Source organism: Aotus nancymaae, unplaced genomic scaffold (assembly GCF_030222135.1).
Source record: "Aotus nancymaae isolate 86718 unplaced genomic scaffold, 86718_ANA_hifiasm-v0.15.2.pri h1tg000018l, whole genome shotgun sequence".
NCBI classification, from domain to species: Eukaryota; Metazoa; Chordata; class Mammalia; order Primates; family Aotidae; genus Aotus; species Aotus nancymaae.
The window spans coordinates 5,649,834-5,668,742 of NW_026988430.1; the positions used below are offsets into that span (position 1 = coordinate 5,649,834).

General features: G+C 54.9%; 1 protein-coding gene across 5 annotated transcripts in view; it reads right to left on the reverse strand.

The window, feature by feature from the left end:
- The window catches only part of NXN (nucleoredoxin), a 168,878-nt gene that overhangs the window by 18,666 nt on the left and 131,303 nt on the right, over positions 1 to 18,909 (reverse strand). For all 5 annotated transcript variants that reach the window (XM_064378160.1, XM_064378163.1, XM_064378162.1 and 2 more), the window contains exons 2-5: positions 13,918 to 14,035; positions 11,154 to 11,287; positions 9,859 to 9,959; positions 7,524 to 7,630 (exon numbers count right to left, since the gene is read on the reverse strand). In XM_064378160.1, the coding sequence (XP_064234230.1) occupies positions 7,524 to 7,630; positions 9,859 to 9,959; positions 11,154 to 11,287; positions 13,918 to 14,035 (460 nt within the window). The remainder of the gene's footprint in view (positions 1 to 7,523; positions 7,631 to 9,858; positions 9,960 to 11,153; positions 11,288 to 13,917; positions 14,036 to 18,909) is intronic.

Sequence of the window (18,909 nt, forward strand, 5' to 3'; positions counted from 1 at the left end):
AAAAAGGTTTAAATTTATAAACCTCTTTGGAGTGTTTTGATCTGCACTGGCCACGTGGAACCCCTTCCCACCATTCAGTTACAATCAGGCAGCCACGTCGCTTTTAAGGAACACAGTCATTTCTGGGACGAAGACCGGAACTCCATGGATCAGAAGGACAAAGCACAAGCCATGCATTTTTTTAAAGTGCAAAATGCTGACAACCCGGCAGACCTCGGCTGCCCCTGGCAGAGCCTCCGAGGAAGGAGAGAGCCCTGTGGTGACTAGGCCAGGTGGATTCTGTGACGTCACAGCCTCCTTCCATGAGAAACACGTCGGCCTGGCCTTTGCCTGGGCTGTTCCTTCTGCCGGAACCTTCCCTCCACCATCGGCTTGGTCCGTTCCTAGTTGTTTTCCAGACCCACTGGAGCGCAGCATCCTTAGCCTTCTCTGATCTCTCCAATGAGGCAGAATCTCACTACCACAGCCCCCAGCACGGGGGGCTTTGCATTCAGAGCACTCGCAGTTCAGCTGACGTCCAGCTGTACCATCAGGGTAAGTCTCTGCTCCAGATCTACAAGCTCCACAAGGGCAGGGACGTATCTGTTTTTACTCAAGATTGTGTCCCCAGTCCCAGGCAGAATGCAGTCGAGCATACAGTCAGCCCTCAGTAAACACATTTACTCAGTAATGAATGAACAAATGAATTAACAGACAGAGCTCTCCACACCCACACACAGTGGGAAATCAGCCATCTATTTAGGACCACTGGCCTATGGTCATCCTGATACTTAGCTCAAGAAGCACAGCTCCTATCCCCAGGCACGGCCACCTAAAGTCTCTCTGCAGAGGGCCAGACAGGTGTATGACGCAAACTCTCTGACATCACCTACCGCACAGGGTCACACAGGAGCACCTGCCACCTCCCTGACATCACCCACGGCAGAGGGTCACACAGGAGCACCCAGCCACCTCCCTGACATCACCCACTGCAGAAGGTCACACAGGAGCACCTGCCGCCTCCCTGACATTACCCATGGCAGAGGGACACACAGGCGCACCTGGTCACCTCCCTGATATCACCCACTGCAGAGGGTCACACAGGAGCACCCGGTCACCTCCTTGACATCACCCACTACAGAGGGACACACAGGAGCACCTGCCACCTCCCTGACATCACACACTACAGAGGGACAGACAGGAGCACCCAGCCACCTCCCTGACATCACCAACTGCACAGTGTCACACAGGAGCACCTGGTCACCTCCCTGACATCACCCACTACAGAGGGACACATAGGAGCACCCGGCCACCTCTCTGACATCACCCACTACAGAGGGACACACAGGAGCACCTGCCACCTCCCTGACATCACCCACTGCAGAGGGTCACACAGGAGCACCCGGCCACCTCCCTGACATCACCCACTGCAGAGGGACACACAGGAGCACCTGCCACCTCCCTGACATCACCCACTACAGAGGGACACACAGGAGCACCCGGCCACCTCCCTGACATCACCCACTACAGAGGGACACACAGGAGCACCCGCCACCTCCCTGACATCACCCACTGCAGAGGGTCACACAGGAGCACCCGGCCACCTCCCTGACATCACCCACTGCAGAGGGACACACAGGAGCACCTGCCACCTCCCTGACATCACCCACTACAGAGGGACACACAGGAGCACCTGCCACCTCCCTGACATCACCCACTGCAGAGGGTCACACAGGAGCACCCGGCCACCTCCCTGACATCACCCACTGCAGAGGGAAACACAGGAGCACCTGCCACCTCCCTGACATCACCCACTACAGAGGGACACACAGGAGCACCCGGCCACTTCCCTGACATCACCCACTGCAGAGGGACACACAGGAGCACCCGGCCACCTCCCTGACATCACCCACTGCAGAGGGTCACACAGGAGCACCTGCCACCTCCCTGACATCACACACTACAGAGGGACACACAGGAGCACCCGGCCACCTCCCTGACATCACCCACTACAGAGGGACACACAGGAGCACCTGCCACCTCCCTGACATCACACACTACAGAGGGACACACAGGAGCACCCGGCCACTTCCCTGACATCACCCACTGCAGAGGGTCACACAGGAGCACCTGCCATCTCCCTGACATCACGCACTGCAGAGGGTCACACAGGAGCACCCGGCCACCTCCCTGACATCACCCACTACAGAGGGACACACAGGAGCACCTGCCACCTCCCTGACATCACCCACTGCAGAGGGTCACACAGGAGCACCTGCCACCTCCCTGACATCACCCACTGCAGAGGGTCACACAGGAGCACCCAGCCACCTCCCTGACATCACCAACTGCAGAGGGTCACACAGGAGCACCCGGTCACCTCCCTGACATCACCCACTACAGAGGGACACACAGGAGCACCCGGCCACCTCCCTGACATCACCCACTGCAGAGGGACACACAGGAGTACCCGCCACCTCCCTGACATCACCCACTGCAGAGGGTCACACAGGAGCACCTGCCACCTCCCTGACATCACCCACTGCAGAGGGTCACACAGGAGCACCTGCCACCTCCCTGACATCACCAACTGCAGAGGGTCACAAAGGAGCACCCGGTCACCTCCCTGACATCACCCACTACAGAGGGACACACAGGAGCACTGGCCACCTCCCTGACATCACCCACCGCAGAGGGTCACACAGGAGCACCCGGCCACCTCCCTGACATCACCCACTGCAGAGGGACACACAGGAGCACCTGCCACCTCCCTGACATCACCCACTACAGAGGGACACACAGGAGCACCCGGTCACCTCCCTGACATCACCCACTACAGAGGGACACACAGGAGCACCCGGCCACCTCCCTGACATCACCCACTGCAGAGGGACACACAGGAGTACCTGCCACCTCCCTGACATCACCCACTGCAGAGGGTCACACAGGAGCACCTGCCACCTCCCTGACATCACCCACTGCAGAGGGTCACACAGGAGCACCTGCCACCTCCCTGACATCACCAACTGCAGAGGGTCACAAAGGAGCACCCGGTCACCTCCCTGACATCACCCACTACAGAGGGACACACAGGAGCACCGGCCACCTCCCTGACATCACCCACCGCAGAGGGTCACACAGGAGCACCCGGCCACCTCCCTGACATCACCCACTGCAGAGGGACACACAGGAGCACCTGCCACCTCCCTGACATCACCCACTACAGAGGGACACACAGGAGCACCGGCCACCTCCCTGACATCACCCACCGCAGAGGGTCACAAAGGAGTACCCAGCCACCTCCCTGACATCATCCACTGCAGAGGGACACACAGGAGCACCTGCCACCTCCCTGACATCACCCACTACAGAGGGACACACAGGAGCACCTGCCACCTCCCTGACATCACCCACTGCTGAGGGTCACACAGGAGCACCCAGCCACACCTCCCTGACATCACCAACTGCAGAGGGTCACACAGGAGCACCCGGTCACCTCCCTGACATCACCCACTACAGAGGGACACACAGGAGCACCCGGCCACCTCCCTGACATCACCCACTACAGAGGGACACACAGGAGCACCTGCCACCTCCCTGACATCACCCACTGCAGAGGGTCACACAGGAGCACCCGGCCACCTCCCTGACATCACCCACTGCAGAGGGACACACAGGAGCACCCGGCCACCTCCCTGACATCACCCAATGCAGAGGGTCACACAGGAGCACCCAGCCACCTCCCTGACATCACCAACTGCAGAGGGTCACACAGGAGCACCCGGCCACCTCCCTGACATCACCCACTACAGAGGGACACACAGGAGCACCTGCCACCTCCGTGACATCACCCACTGCAGAGGGTCACACAGGAGCACCTGCCACCTCCCTGACATCACCCACTGCAGAGGGTCACACAGGAGCACCCAGCCACCTCCCTGACATCACCAACTGCAGAGGGTCACACAGGAGCACCCGGTCACCTCCCTGACATCACCCACTACAGAGGGACACACAGGAGCACCCGGCCACCTCCCTGACATCACCCACTACAGAGGGACACACAGGAGCACCTGCCACCTCCCTGACATCACCCACTGCAGAGGGTCACATAGGAGCACCCAGCCACCTCCCTGACATCACCCACTGCAGAGGGTCACACAGGAGCACCCAGCCACCTTCGTGACATCACCAACTGCAGAGGGTCACACAGGAGCACCCGGTCACCTCCCTGACATCACCCACTACAGAGGGACACATAGAGCACCCGGCCTCCTCCCTGACATCACCCACTACAGAGGGACACACAGGAGCACCTGCCACCTCCCTGACATCACCCACTGCAGAGGGTCACACAGGAGCACCCAGCCACCTCCCTGACATCACCCACTGCAGAGGGACACACAGGAGCACCTGCCACCTCCCTGACATCACCCACTACAGAGGGACACACAGGAGCACCTGCCACCTCCCTGACACCCACTGCAGAGGGTCACACAGGAGCACCCGGCCACCTCCCTGACATCACCCACTGCAGAGGGACACACAGGAGGACCCGGTCACCTCCCTGACATCACCCAGTACAGAGGGACACACAGGAGCACCCAGCCACCTCTCTGACATCACTCACTACAGAGGGTCATACAGGAGCACCCAGAGATCTCCCTGACATCACCAACTGCAGAGAGACACACAGGAGCACCTGGCCACCTCCCTGACATCACTCACTACAGAGAGTCACACAGGAGCACACAGAGACCTCCCTGACATCAACTGCAGAGAGATACACAGGAGCACCTGGCCACCTCCCTGACATCACCAACTGCAGAGAGACACACAGGAGCACCTGGCCACCTCCCTGACATCACCCACTACAGAGGCACACACAGGAGCACCCGGTCACCTCCCTGACATCACCAACTGCAGAGAGACACACAGGAGCACCTGGCCACCTCCCTGACATCACCCACTACAGAGGCACACACAGGAGCACCCGGTCACCTCCCTGACATCACCAACTGCAGAGAGACACACAGGAGCACCCGGCCACCTCCCTGACATCACCCACTACAGATAGTCAGACAGAAGCAGCCAGTAACCTCCCTGATATTACCAACTTGGTGCCTTTCCTTCTGGTCTTGTAGGCAATGCCATGTCTCTCAACTTCTCTTTGGAAAGGAAACTGCTTTCATTTTTGCTGTTAGCAGGAGGCAGGGCCCCCCAGACTCCTCTAGGATTAATGGACGGAGTCAGACTATTAATACTCAGCCTCGGCATGGTCTGAGAGACACGCAGTCTCTCAGCTTCCGCTCAGACCCACCGAATCTAAATCTGCACGTTCATGAGATCGCCAGGTGATTCTCATGAGCACTTGGGATTGAGAAGTACCAATCTAAAATTAAATATTAATTTTGTAAAACTTCAGCTCCAAACAAACTCGTGTATGTATTCTAAACGGTGAAGAAAAAAGATCAAAGAGCCTGATGAGGCTGGGCGTGGCGGCTCACACCTGTAATCCCAGCACTTTGGGAGGCTGAGGCAGGCCGATCACCTGAGGTCAGGAGTTCAAGACCAGCCTGGCCAACACGGTGAAACCCCATCTCTACTAAAAACACAAAAATTAGCCAGGTGTGGTGGCCTGTGCCTATAATACTAGCTACTGGAGAGGCTGAGACAGGAGAATTGTTTGAACCTGGGAGGTAGAGGTTGCAGTGAGCTGAGATCACGCCACTGAACTCCAACCTGAGCAACAGCGCAAGACTCCGTCTCAAAAAAAAAAAAAAAAAAGAGGTTGATGAGTTGCCTGTAGGTGCAGAACTTGTGAGTAAATCCGGATTTATCTTTCTTTCACTCTCTGTAACCCCAGGAGCACTGAGAACTCAATTACTAGCTGAAACTGTCTACGGCTGACAGATACAAAGAAAATGCGTCTCAGACTGCCCAGTTAAGCTCTTTGCTAATTAAAAAACCTGGCTGGGTGAAGGCTGGGAAGGAGGCATTCACACAATGAAGAATAAAAACACAGTCTGTCTCACTAACAGTCATTATTTCGGGACAGATGCAGCGGCTCAAGCCTGTCATCCCAGCACTTGGGGAGGCTGAGGCAGGTGGATCACTTGAGCCCAGGAGTTCAAAACCAGCCTGGGCAACACAGCAAAACCCGTCTCTACTAAAAATACAAAACATGAGAAGGGCGTGGTGGTGTGCACCTGTAATCCCAGCTACTTGGGAGGCTGAGGTGAGAGGATGGCTTGAACCTGGGAGGCAGAGGCTGCAGTGAGCAGAGATCGTACCACTGTACTCCAGCCTGGATGACACAGTGAGACCCTGACTTAAAAATACACATATAGGCCAGGCATGGTGGATCACGCCTGTAATCCTAGCACTTTGAGAGGCCAAGGTGGGTGGATCACGAGGTCAGATGTTCAAGACCAGCCTGACCAACATGGTGAAACCTCATCTCTACTAAAAATATAAAAGTTAGCCGGGCACAATGGCAGGCACCTATAACCCCAGCTACTCGGGAGGCTGAGGCAGAAGAATTGCTTGAACCCAGGCGGCAGAGGTTGCAGTGAGCCAAGATTGCACCACTGCACTCCAGCCTGGGCGACAGAGTGAGACTTGGTCTCAAAACAAACAAACAAACAAACAAACAAACAAAATATATATATAATTTCTGAAAAACACCTTGATTAGTATTCTAAGTTCTGAAAAACACCATGATTAGTACTCTAAGTCCTGGTTTACAACACTCTCAGGAAACTAATTTTCTCATCTAGAAGGTAACACCCATTCAGCCCACACTATTATGCCTCTTTACTTATATTACCTATACATTATCTGTGCAAAGTTTACCATCCCCACTTTGCAGAAGAGAAAACTGAGGCCCAATGACTCTGAGTGATGAAACTGAGGATCACTCTCAAGTCTTTCACAGTAAACTTTTGGGATAAGATTTTGGTGAAGTCATTTGCGAGGCTGTGCTCCATGTCCCAACCATATTAGAACCCACCATGCCAGCAGCGAGAAGCGGCTGTCTTATAAGACAGTATTTATTATTATTATTTATTATTATTATTATTTTTTGAGACAGAGTCTCATTCTGTTGCCCAGGCTGGAGTGCAATGGTGCCATCTTGGCTCATTGCAACCTCTGCCTTGCGGGTTCAAACAATTCTCCTGCCTCAGCCTCCCCAGCAGCTGGGATCACAGGTGTGTGTCACCGCACCTTGTTGACTTTTCTACTTTTAGTAGAGATGGGGTTTTGCCATGTTGGCCAGGCTGTTCTCAAACTCCTGACTCAGGTGATCCGCCTGCCTTGGCCTCCCAAAGTGCTGGGATTACAGACATGAGCCACCACACCTGGCCCCACAATACTTATGTTTAAAAAGTGGCTTAGAATTCACACCGTGACAATTCTAAAATATTGAGGACCATGAATACTCATGGAAATAATGACGCCCTTCTTAAAGGAAAGCCAGAGGTGCGGTGAGCCTGGGGAGCAGGTGTCCAGGAGTCGCACGGAGCCAGGGCTGGAGCACCTACCTTGGATTCCATAGAGCCGGTTGAGGCGCGACCGCCGGGCCTCGTCGGTGTAGGGGACGGCCAGCCAGGGCATCTCACTGAAGTACTGTTTGAAGGACTCCTCCGACCTACAGAGAGACACATGTGGTAGGCAGGACTCCATGATCATCCCGCCTGCACCACCGCCGAGTCCCCCCCACCTGGACCACCACAGAGTCCCCCCCGTCTGGACCACCACAGAGTACCCCCCCGCCTGCACCACCACTGAGGCCCCCCGCCTGGACCACCGCCGAGGCCCCCCCCCGCCTGCACCGCCGCCGAGGCCCCACCGCCGAGGCCTCCCCCCTGCACCACCGCCGAGGCCCCCCGCCTGCACCACCGCCGAGGCCTCCCCCCTGCACCACCGCCGAGGCCTCCCCCCTGCACCACCTCCGAGGCCCTCTGCCTGCACCACCACCGAGGCCTCGCCCCTGCACCACCGCCGAGGCCTCCCGCCTCACCACCGCCGAGGCCTCTCCCCTGCACCACCGCTGAGTCCTCCCACCTGCACCACCGCTGAGTCCTCCCACCCTGCCCGAGTTTCACCCAGGGTTTCTGCAGATGTTGGGGTTTCCAACCCCTGTGCTTCTCAGACACCAGGCTACGGGGATGTGTTCTTCCATGCGTGCTGGTGTCCACCGAGAAGCAAATGCCTCCGCACAGCAGGTGGATCTGCACTAAGAAGCCAGGCCACTTCACAGCTCCCATCCCAGCAATTTAACTCATGTCCAGCTTTCCATTTCTCAACACAGACAGGTCTTACTTGCCTAGGGAGCTTCGATGTACACAGGCACTGTATACCCATGAGAGTTCTAATTTGTGCATGAAATAGCAACTTACACGGGACCACAAATTTAAGAACCATATACCTATGATTCTACAGGTAAAAAAAACCCTCAGAAAGACACACCTACTCAAGTGGCAGAAGGTGGATTGGGGGTTCCCTGGGGCTGGGGTTTATGGGTAGAGACTGACCCAAGGATCCTACTTAGTGATGAAAATGGTCTGTATCTTACCTGTGATGGTGGTGATTACATGGGCACGTACATTACTCAATTGTAAACCTAAGATGCATGCATTTTATAACATATAAATTATGCTTCAATAAAGTTGAAGCTTAAAGCTTTCAAAAATGATTGTGGTCAGGCATGATGGCTCATGCCTATAATCCCATCACTTTGGGAGGCCAAGGTGGGCGGATTACTTAAGCCCTGGAGCTCAAGACCAGTCAGGAGACACGGCAAAACCCTATCTCTACTAAAAATACAAAAATCAGCCGGGTGTGGTGGCGCCTGTCTATAGTCCAGCTGCTCGGGAGGTTGAGGTGGGAGGATCACTTGAACACGGGAAGTGGAGGTTGCAGTGAGCTGAGATTGCACCACTGCACTCCAGCCTGGGCGACAGAGAGAGACTCAGCCTCAAAAAAACTGACAGCCACACCTGGTACGGCTTCAGGCTGAGACAGGAGCCGCGGCACAGCAGAGCGGGACTGCGGGCCAACAGCGCGCCCAGGATGGCGTGGACACAGCAGACGGAACAAGAGCAAAGTGTCTTCCGTGTGCCGGCATCTCGGTCCTGCTGTGAACAGGAACGTAAGTGGCAGAGGCGGCAGATGACTCCGTTCAAACTGGGTGGGGGTTTTGGAATGCAGGAAGCTCACTGGTAAGAGAGGCCTTAGCAAGGGGGACCTGACGTACTCCAGGAAGAATGTCCGCCCTTCCTGTTTTGTGATTCCTTATCTGTGTGCATTCAAACAGCACCGCACACAGTGCATGGCCAGAGGTAAGAAAACAGCCACCCAAGACAGGTGTCCGGTTACATCAGTCTCCGGCTCCTTCCCACCCATTCCCATCCTTGTCTTTTCACCACAATCTACAAAGCTGAGCAAATCAGAAGATGCGTCCTAATCTCAAACAATCCAGGCCTGAATGGGGACATATTCCAGTATTTATGACAAGAAGAGGTTCTCAGCCAGAAGCAGTGGCTCACATGTATATCAGCACTTTGGGAGGCCAAGGCGGGTAGATCATGAGGTCAGGAGTTCAAGACCAGCCTGGCCAGCATAGCGAAACCTTGTCTCTACTAAAAACTACAAAAATTAGCCAGGCATGGTGGTGGGTGCCTGTAATCCCAGCTACTTGGGAGGCTGAGGCAGGAGAACTGCTTGAACCCGGGAGGTGGAAGTTACAGTGAGCCGAGATCATGCCACTGCACTCCAGCCTGGTGACAGAGTAACACTCCGTCTCAAAACCAAAAAAAAAGATGTCGGCCACCCACAGAAAAGGGGCCCAGCGAGGCTTGTCACCACACGACTGACCTGTCTGCACTAACGAAGATGATCTCGAAGTTCTGGCCGGCCTCCTTGATCTTCCGGTAGGATTCCACCAGCACCCGGGTGAGGCTTCGGCAGGGCGGACACTGAAAGGCAGGACGGTGAGACCCGCTGTGACGCCCCTTCTCCACGTCCCACCACTCACCATCGGAGGCCAGGGGAGCAGGACGAGCAGGATCGGGACAGCAACATCCCATTCAAGAGAGGGGTGGATGTGAGACGTGCTACCTGGAGGCTGAGGCAGGAAGGTGGCTCGAGCCTCAGTGTGTGAGGCCGGCCTGGGCAACAGAGCAAGACCTAGTCTCTTGAATGAATGAAAGCGAACGATGAGACAAAAATAAACTTGCCTCTCTTAAAGGTGAGCATCCAGCACAAGCACCCGCACGGTCCCTGTGCAGTGTGAGCAGGCAGCGGGCAGCATGGACTCATCCGCATGGATTAAAAGGAACATCCAGGCCGGGCGCGGTGGCTCACGCCTGTAACCCCAGCACTCTGGGAGGCCGAAGTGGGGGGATCACTTGAGGTCAGGAGTTGACGAGACCAGCCTGGCCAACATGGTGAAACCCGTCTCTACTAAAAATACAAAAATTAGTTGGGCTTGGCAGTATGTGCCTATAGTCCAAGCTCCTTGAAAGGCTGAGGCTGGAGAATTACTTGAACCTGGGCGGTGGAGGGTGCAGTGAGCTGAGATCACACCACTGCACTCCAGCCTGGGTGACAAAGCAAGACACTGTCTCAAAAAAAAAAAAAAAAAAGAAAGAAAGAAAGAGGGCCGGGCACGGTGGCTCACGCCTGTAATCCCAGCACTTTGGGAGGCCGAGGCAGGCAGATCACTTGAGGTCAGGGTTCCAGACCAACCTGGCCAACATGGTAAAACCCCGTCTCTACTAAAAATACAAAATTAGCTGGGTGTGGCAGCACATGCCTGTAATGCCAGCTACTCGGGAAGCTGAGGCAGGAGAATCGCTTGAACCCAGCAGGTGGAGGATGCAGTGAGCCAAGATCGCACCACTACACTCCAGCCTGGGCGACAGAGCGAGACCCTGTCTCAGAAAGAAAAAACAAAGTGGACTATCGTTATAGACCCGTCCAAAGAAGTCATTTCTAGCTGCTTTTTTCATTCATAATCATAAGCACTTATTGCCAAGCAGGCCTCGGGCACAGGAGAAGCTGGAAACGGCTGCCTGGCCAGTCTCACCCCCAGAGGCCAGCCACAGCCGGGCTTGCTGGCCACCTCACCGCTTCCTTCTGTCCGAATGAAAAGGGGGCCAAACGCTCACCCAGTGTGCAGAGAAGTAGACACCCACATGGGAGCCCTCCAGGCTGCTGCTCTCCAGGGACTGCCCGCTACTTCTCAGCAAAGGCCCGGCAATGACCTCCCTGAATGGTTTAGGGCCCCAGGGGAACTCCAGACCTGAAACAGAAAACAGATGGTGAGAGGTTACGATTCTCCGTGATGGCCTGCGACCCAGGAGGCCTCAGCACAGCAGGCATGACAACGTCATCGTCATGTGGAATTTGTTCACACGTCCACAGGCTCTGCAGCTGACACAGGAATCAAAGCGGAACCACCACCTGCCCTCCAGGCAATGCTTCCCAAACCCAGATGGTCACTGTCTTCTGGGGGCTTCTGAGAAGTCCGCATGCCCAGGTCACATCCTGCGGCTGGAGAGCCAGGGGCAACGCAGCGATGTCTGTGCAAAACCAGACAGGCTCCGCAGTCCCTCTGATGGCGAGCCCGGTGTGGACACTGCCCCAGTGTCCATCTGATACCCAGGACTGTGGATTCAATCCCAGCCATCCCATCTCGGTGGTCCCCAGCTGGGGGATTTTAAAATGCAAGGGTCCTGGGCCCCAACCTGAGATTCTGATTCGATGGCTCTCGACGGGGCTCAGGGAACCAAGTGAGAATTTAAGTCTAATAAAAGAAAAGACTGAAGCCCACCCAGCCCAGATGCTCCACGTTCTGACGGCAGCTAAGCTCCAGGCAGGGAGAATTAATAACAAGCCCCCAACTCAACTTAACAGTGTTTTCTCACAGTGTGGTCCAGGGACCACTGCAAGGAGAACACAGGCTGGCTAAACACGCAGGTGGTCAGGCCTCCCGGAAACAAGCAGAATCCACCATGTTCTGGAGGTTGGGCTTGGGAGTCCACACTGGGCCAGGCTCCCCAGCTGCCCCCATAATCCCAGCACTTGGGAGGCTGAGGCGGGTCGATTGCTTGTGCCGAAAACTTTGAGACCAACCTGGGCAGCCTAGGGTGACCTCGTCTCTACAAATCATGAAAACCCAGCTGATGTGGTGGTGCACACCTGTAGTCCCAGCCACGTGGGAGGATCAGGTGAGCTCGGGAGGTCGAGGCTGCAGTGAACTGTAATCATGTCACAGCACTCAGCCTGGGAGAGACAGAGACAGTGTCTCTAAACAAATGAAAAGGTTTGTGTTTGCCTCCACCACGCCCTGGTTTTTACTGAGGGCAATTCTTTGAAGTAGATAACTTTTTTTTACTTTACTTTATTTATTTATTTAGAGACAGAGTCTCACTCTGTTGTCCAGGCTGGAGTGCAGTGGCGTGATTGCAGCTCACGGCAACCTCCACCTCCCAGTTTCAAGCGATTCTCCCACCTCAGCCTCCCGAGTAGCTGGGACTACAGGCGTCCGCCAACACACCGGTTAATTTTTCTATTTTCAGTAGAGACAGGGTTTCTCCATGTTGGTCAGGCTGGTCTTGAACTCCTCCTGACCTCGTGATTCACCCACCTCGGCCTCCCAAAGGGCTGGCTTTTTTTTTTCTCGAGATGGAGTCCTGCTCTGTTGCCCAGGCTGGAGTGCAGTGGCACGATCTCGGCTCACTGCAACCTCCACCCCCCAGGTTAAAGCGATTCTCCTGCCTCAGCCCCCCGAGTAGCTAGAATTACAGGCACCCACCATCATGCCTGGCTACTTATTTTTGTAATTTTTGTAGAGACAGGGTTTCACCATATTAGTCAGGCTGGTCTCAAAGTCCTGACCTCAGGTGATGAGCTTTGGCCTCCCAAAGTGCTGGGATTACAGGCGTGCACCACCATGCCTGGCCTTTAGTGACATTTGAACTGGGAAAACGTGTGAGCAGTCTTGAATGTTCTCACTGAATGGATAAGGGAGGGAAGGAGATTCACAGCCCTGTTCTCACTCTAGTGCAGGAGGGAAAGGAGCCACGTGGACAGTCTTGAGCGGGACTGGAGGAGCAGCTCCATGCGCGGCCAGCGAGACTACAGCATGCAGGGCCGGCAGCTCCAAGCATCAGGTGCGCTCACCGCCAAGCTGGGAGAGCCAGGCAGGCACTGGGACTTCGCTGCGCAATATTTTAAAGAGGAAAAAGCCCACTTGGCCCGCCTCTAGCTGTGAAGGGGCCGCTGCCACAGAAACAGCACTAGAAGCCGGGATCTGAGCTCTCCCACGGCCTTTCCCACTCTCCCACGGCCTCCTGAGGCCTCCGAGCCCGGCTCCTTTTTGTGGATTCCATCTCTTTTGGCCGGTGAATTGAAGCCCCGAGGAGGGACATTCCTATCCCGGTAAAAATCTAACCATGGAGGATACTGTAATTTCACCAGGATGATACTCTCCAGCCACGCACATCCACGTATGTATGTTTCACGAGTGCTCTCTATCAATGGGGCAGAGACTAGGGGCGTGGGGACGGGCCGGGTCAGGAGAGGACCCCACGCAGGGATTAGGGGAGGGGCGTGGGAGAGGGGCGGGGTCAGGAGAGGACCCCACGCAGGGATTAGGGGAGGGACGTGGGAGAGGGGCGGGGTCAGGAGAGGACCCCACGCAGGGATTAGGGGAGGGGCATGGGAGAGGGGCGGGGTCAGGAGAGGACCCAACGCAGGGATTGGGGAGGCGTGGGGGAGGGGCGGGGTCAGGAGAGGATCCCACGCAGGGATGAGGGGAGGGGCGTGGGAGGGGCGGGGTCAGGAATAGGCCCCACGCAGGGATGAGGGGAGGGGCGCGGGGGAGGCACGCGGTCATGGGAGGCCCACCCGCTCATGCCAAGGTCTCACCCTCCGGGTCATCCCGTATCACCAGCAGCCCGTTCCTGCACACGACCTTCCCGGTGGTGGCGTCTAGGAATATTAGCGATGGAATGTTGGAAATTCGGTATTTGTTCCAAAGTTTGAGCTGCAGGAAAAAAGCAAAAGAAAGTGGTTAAGTGCAAATCAGATTCCCTGCAGAGTTCTTTAGAGCCTCTTAGGCCTGGAGGCTGGATGAACGGGCAAGCCTCAAAGCATACAGAAAAGAATCATCGGTTCTAAGCAGGGCTGCTGGGCAAACGGGCACGGTCACTACAACGCCACTGGCCCCCGTGGTCTGGGACAGTGCGGGGACTCCACGGCAGAACTGATGGTCCCACTGGCCCCCGTGGTCTGGGACAGTGCGGGGACTCCACGGCAGAACTGATGGTCCCACTGGCCCCCGTGGTCTGGGACAGGGCGGGGACTCCGCGGCAGAACCGATGGTCCCACTGGCCCCCATGGTCTGGGACAGTGCGGGGACTCCGAGGGAGAACCGATGGTCCCACTGGCCCCCGTGGTCTGGGACAGTGTGGGGACTCCGCAGCAGAACTGGCCCCCGTGGTCTGGGACAGTGCAGGGACTCTGAGGTGGAAATGATGGAGGATGACACTCATCCTGGAGGGGGCTGCCCTTCTACCTCTATAAAAAGCATGAAGATGAAGATGGATTCTGCAAATTCACAACACAATGAGACCACCACGTGGTTAAGGAAGGAAGGGAAGGTTTTCCACCCTGGCAGCAGCAACAGCAGCCAGCCAATCTGCCACGGCCCCTTGCTACCAAGGGAGAGAAGAGACGGGTTTTCCAGTAGAAGTCCACGGAGTTACAATCTGCCCCTCACCCCTTCACCAGGCCCCTGCTCCTGAACGATCACAGTCGCTGTTACACGTGCCTTTCAGCCTGCAGAACACCAGGTAAGCCACGCCCAGAGCCAGCCCCTACCCCCAGCTCTTGGGGTCACACAAAACATGCTTCCGTCTCTCGGCAGATCTTTGAGGCTAGCTGTGCACACGGTCAGAGGTCCAGGGTCTCAGAGGAATGAAACCGAGAAAATGTGAATGCCAAGCCCGGGGTGGGAAGCCGAGTATGGCCAGCCTCCTTTGTTGGCTCACAGCCATCAGGGTGAATGTCATGTGGGTGTGCAACAGGGTGCTCCTGAACTTCACCGCCAAGCCCCAAAAGCTACATAATTAAATGCAGTGTCTGGGCCTGGTGCAGTGACTCATGTCTGTGGTCCCAGCACTTTGGGAAGCCAAGGCAGGAGGATCACCTAAGGTCAGGAGTTTGAGACCAGCCTGGCCAACATGGAGAAACCCTGTCTCTACTAAAAATACAAAAATTAGCCAGGCATGGTGACACATGCCTGTAATTCCAGCTACTTGGGAGGCTGAGGCAGGAGAATTGCTCAAACCCAGGAGGTGGAGGTTCCAGGGAGCTGAGATCACACCACTGCACTCTAGCCTGGGTGACAGAGCGAGACACCATCTCAAAAAAATAAATAAATAAATGTGGCTGGGTGCAGTGGCTCACACTTGTAATCCCAGCACTTTGGGAGGCCAAGGCAGGCGGATCACAAGGTCAGGAGTTTGAGACCAGCCTGGCCAACATGGTGAAACTCCATCTCCACTAAAAATACAAAAAGTAGCCAGGTGTGGTGACATGTGCCTGTAATCGCAGCTACTCAGGAGGCTGAGGCAGGAGAATCACTTGAACCAGGGAGGTGGAGGTTGCAGAGAGCCAAGAGTGTGCCACTGCACTCCTGCCTGGGCGACAGAGTGAGACTCTGTTTCATAAATAAATAAATAAATAAAATGAATGCATTGTTGGGCTGGCAATGTACCTCCAGAAAAGAAAGATACAGGGACACTGTAGAACGCCCACTGTTGAGGCCCTTCAGCTGTGAGCTTCCCTTCGGGGGCTTGGAGGGTCTAGGCAGGAAGGCTGCGCCTTTGGGCAGAACAGGGCAAGAATGTGTCACGGGAAGCAGCCTGAGCGGCCAGCAGGCACAGAGAAAAGGGAGAGGGTCTGTGGTGTGGTGAGGGTGGTTCCGGTTCCATCCCAAGCAGTGAGGGAGCGGGGCAGGGATCTGCTCAGAAATACCAGGCCTCCCTGTCTGTGGACACCTGTGCCTTGGCAGGAAGGGCTGTGGGACTCACCTCAGACTGGGTGGCTCTGTCTTCATGCCACATCTTTTCCCCAGCCCCGCATTTCTGAGGGCTCACAAAACCACCCTGGGACCTCAGAACAACAGTGATCCTGCACGTCCAGTTTTTCTTTCTTTTTTGAGACAGAGTCTTACTCTGTCACCCAGGCTGAAGTGCAGCGATGCAATCTCTCAGCTCACTGCAACCTCCGCCTCCTGGGTTCAAGTGATTCTCATGCTCAGCCTCCTGAGTAGCTGGAATTACAGGCAACCAAAACCACACCCAGCTAATTTTTGTATTTTTGGTAAAGACCAGGTTTCACCATGTTGGCCAGGCTAGTCTGGAACTTCTGGCCTGGAACTCCAGGCCTGGAAATCCATACCTCAGGTGATTCACCTGCGTCAGCCTTCCAAAGTGCTCAGATTACAGGTGTGAGCCACCGAGCCCGGCCAGTTTTCAATGGCATCATTCCAGAGAAACTAGGTATGGAATTCAGATTAAACATCCTTAGAAGGCTCAATAAGACCATCCTGCCACCAGGATCAGCTTTGTAAGTTTGCTATGCAAGGATTCAGTCATGTTAAATTTTTTTAAAAAGGAAGATTAAAGGCTGGCAAGGTAGCTCACGCCTGTAATCCCAGCACTTTGGGAGGCCGGGGCGGGCAGATCACGAGGTCAAGAGATCGAGCCCATCTTGGCCAACATGGTGAAATCCTGTCTCTACTAAAAATACAAAAATTAGCCAGGTGTGGTGGCACGTGCCTGTAATCCCAGCTACTTGGGAGGCTGAGGTGGAAGAATCGCTTGAACCCAGGAGTTGGAGGGTGCAGTAAGCCAAGATCGCACCATTGCACTCTAGCCTGGCGACAGAGCGAGGCTCTGTCTCAAAAAAAAAAAAAAAAGGAAGATTAAAATGATTGAATTTTAATTTTCCTGGTTTAAAAAGTAATTCTTGGGGGAAAAAAATCACTGGAAAAAAGTTGGGAAACATAGCAAACCACAAAAATTGAGATTAAAAATTACCCATGACTCCCCACTTAGGAAAGCTTAGAGCTTTTTGTTTGTTTGTTTGTTTGTTTTGACATGGAGTCTCGCTCTGTCAGCTGGAGTGCAATGGCATGATCTCGGCTCACTGCAATCTCCACCTCTGGGGTTCAAGCGATTCTCCTGCCTCAGCCTCCTGAGTAGCTGGGATTACCAGCATGTGCCGCCACCCCTGGCTAATTTTTGTAGTAGAGACGGGGTTTCACCATGTTGGCCAGGCTGGTCTCGATGTCTTGACCTTGTGATCCACCCGCCTCAGCCTCCCAAAATGCTGGGAGGACAGGTGTGAGCCACCGCGCCTGGCCCTGACTATCTTACATCCCCACAGTGGAAATGAGAGAGCCCGCTTTCTGGTGCCCTCGCCAACATTATCACCTCATTTCTGTTGCTTATCTTTTTTTTTTTTTTAAATTCCAGGATACATGTGCACCCATCAACCCATCATCTAGACTTTAAGCCCTGCATGCATTATGTATTTGTCCTAAAGCCGTCCCTCCCCTAGCCCCCCAGCCCACAACAGGCCCCGGTGTGTGATGTTCCCCTCCCTGTGTCCATGAGTCCTCATTATTCAGCTCCCCCTTATAAGTGAGAACATGAAGTGTTTGGTTTTCTGTTCCTGTGTTAGTTTGCTGAGGATAATGGCTTACAACTCCATCTATGCCCCTGCAAAGGATATGAACGCATTCTTTTTATGGCTACATAGTATTCCATGGCGTGTATGTACCACATTTTCTTTATCTGTCTATCACTATGGGCATTTGGGTTGGTTCCAAGTCTTTGCTATTGTAAATAGTGCCGAAATGAACATACATGTGCATGTGTCTTCATAATAGAACGATTTATAATCCTCTGGATATATACCCAGTAACGGGATTGCTGGGTCAAATGGTATTTCTGGTTCTAGATCTCTGAGGAATCGCCACACTGTCTTCCATGATGGTTGAACTAATTTATACTCTCACCAACAGTGTAAATGTTGCTTTTCACTGACTTACTGACATGTAGGAGATACGCTGTAGTGAGCACAGTTTTTTACCCCACTATGTTTTATGACTGGCAAGTGCTAGAAGTCATTCAACAGATATTAACTAAGCACCTACTGTGCGCCAGCCGTGTTTGTCACATAGGTATACAAGCATCAAGGGAGGTGTGAGCCAGGGTGAGGAGCAGTGGAGGAGGAGTGAGCTTGAGAGGGAAAGTCAAGGCTGGAAGGTCAACCCCCAGGTGCTATTACACGTGCAAGTGGAGATTTCAAGTTACCGGATTTAGTGATGGAGACTCAGTGGGGATGTAAAAGTCGGCATCGTCCGTGACTAGAAGACAGTAATGGTCACAGGACTGAATGAGGCCATCCAAGGAGCAGATGAGGCTACACACGAGACCCCAGGGCAGAGCCAGGGACCACAGACACGGGAGGCTGGGAAGGGGCACCGGGTGTGGAGGGGGGTGGGGGGCCCTGGATTCCCAACAGCCAGGTAAAGAAAGTGCCTCGGAGAGGAGAGCGTGGGCACCTGGTGTCAGATGCTGCTGAGATGCCAGGGACAATGAGGACAGAGAACGGGCCACGGAATGTGGCAAAGTCACGTACCAAGCTGACGGGGTTGGGGGGCCAGTGAGGGGACGAGGCTGAGGCCGACTGGCCTGGAGGAGGGAGGGGTTGTCACAGCTCTGCCCGGCGCACACACCTCACGTGGGTCTGTGACCCCACAAACCCAAGTCCCCCTGCCAACATGGGACACAGAGGAGAACCCTGCAGAGAAGAGAGGTTACACAGAGGCAGAGAAAGTCGCAG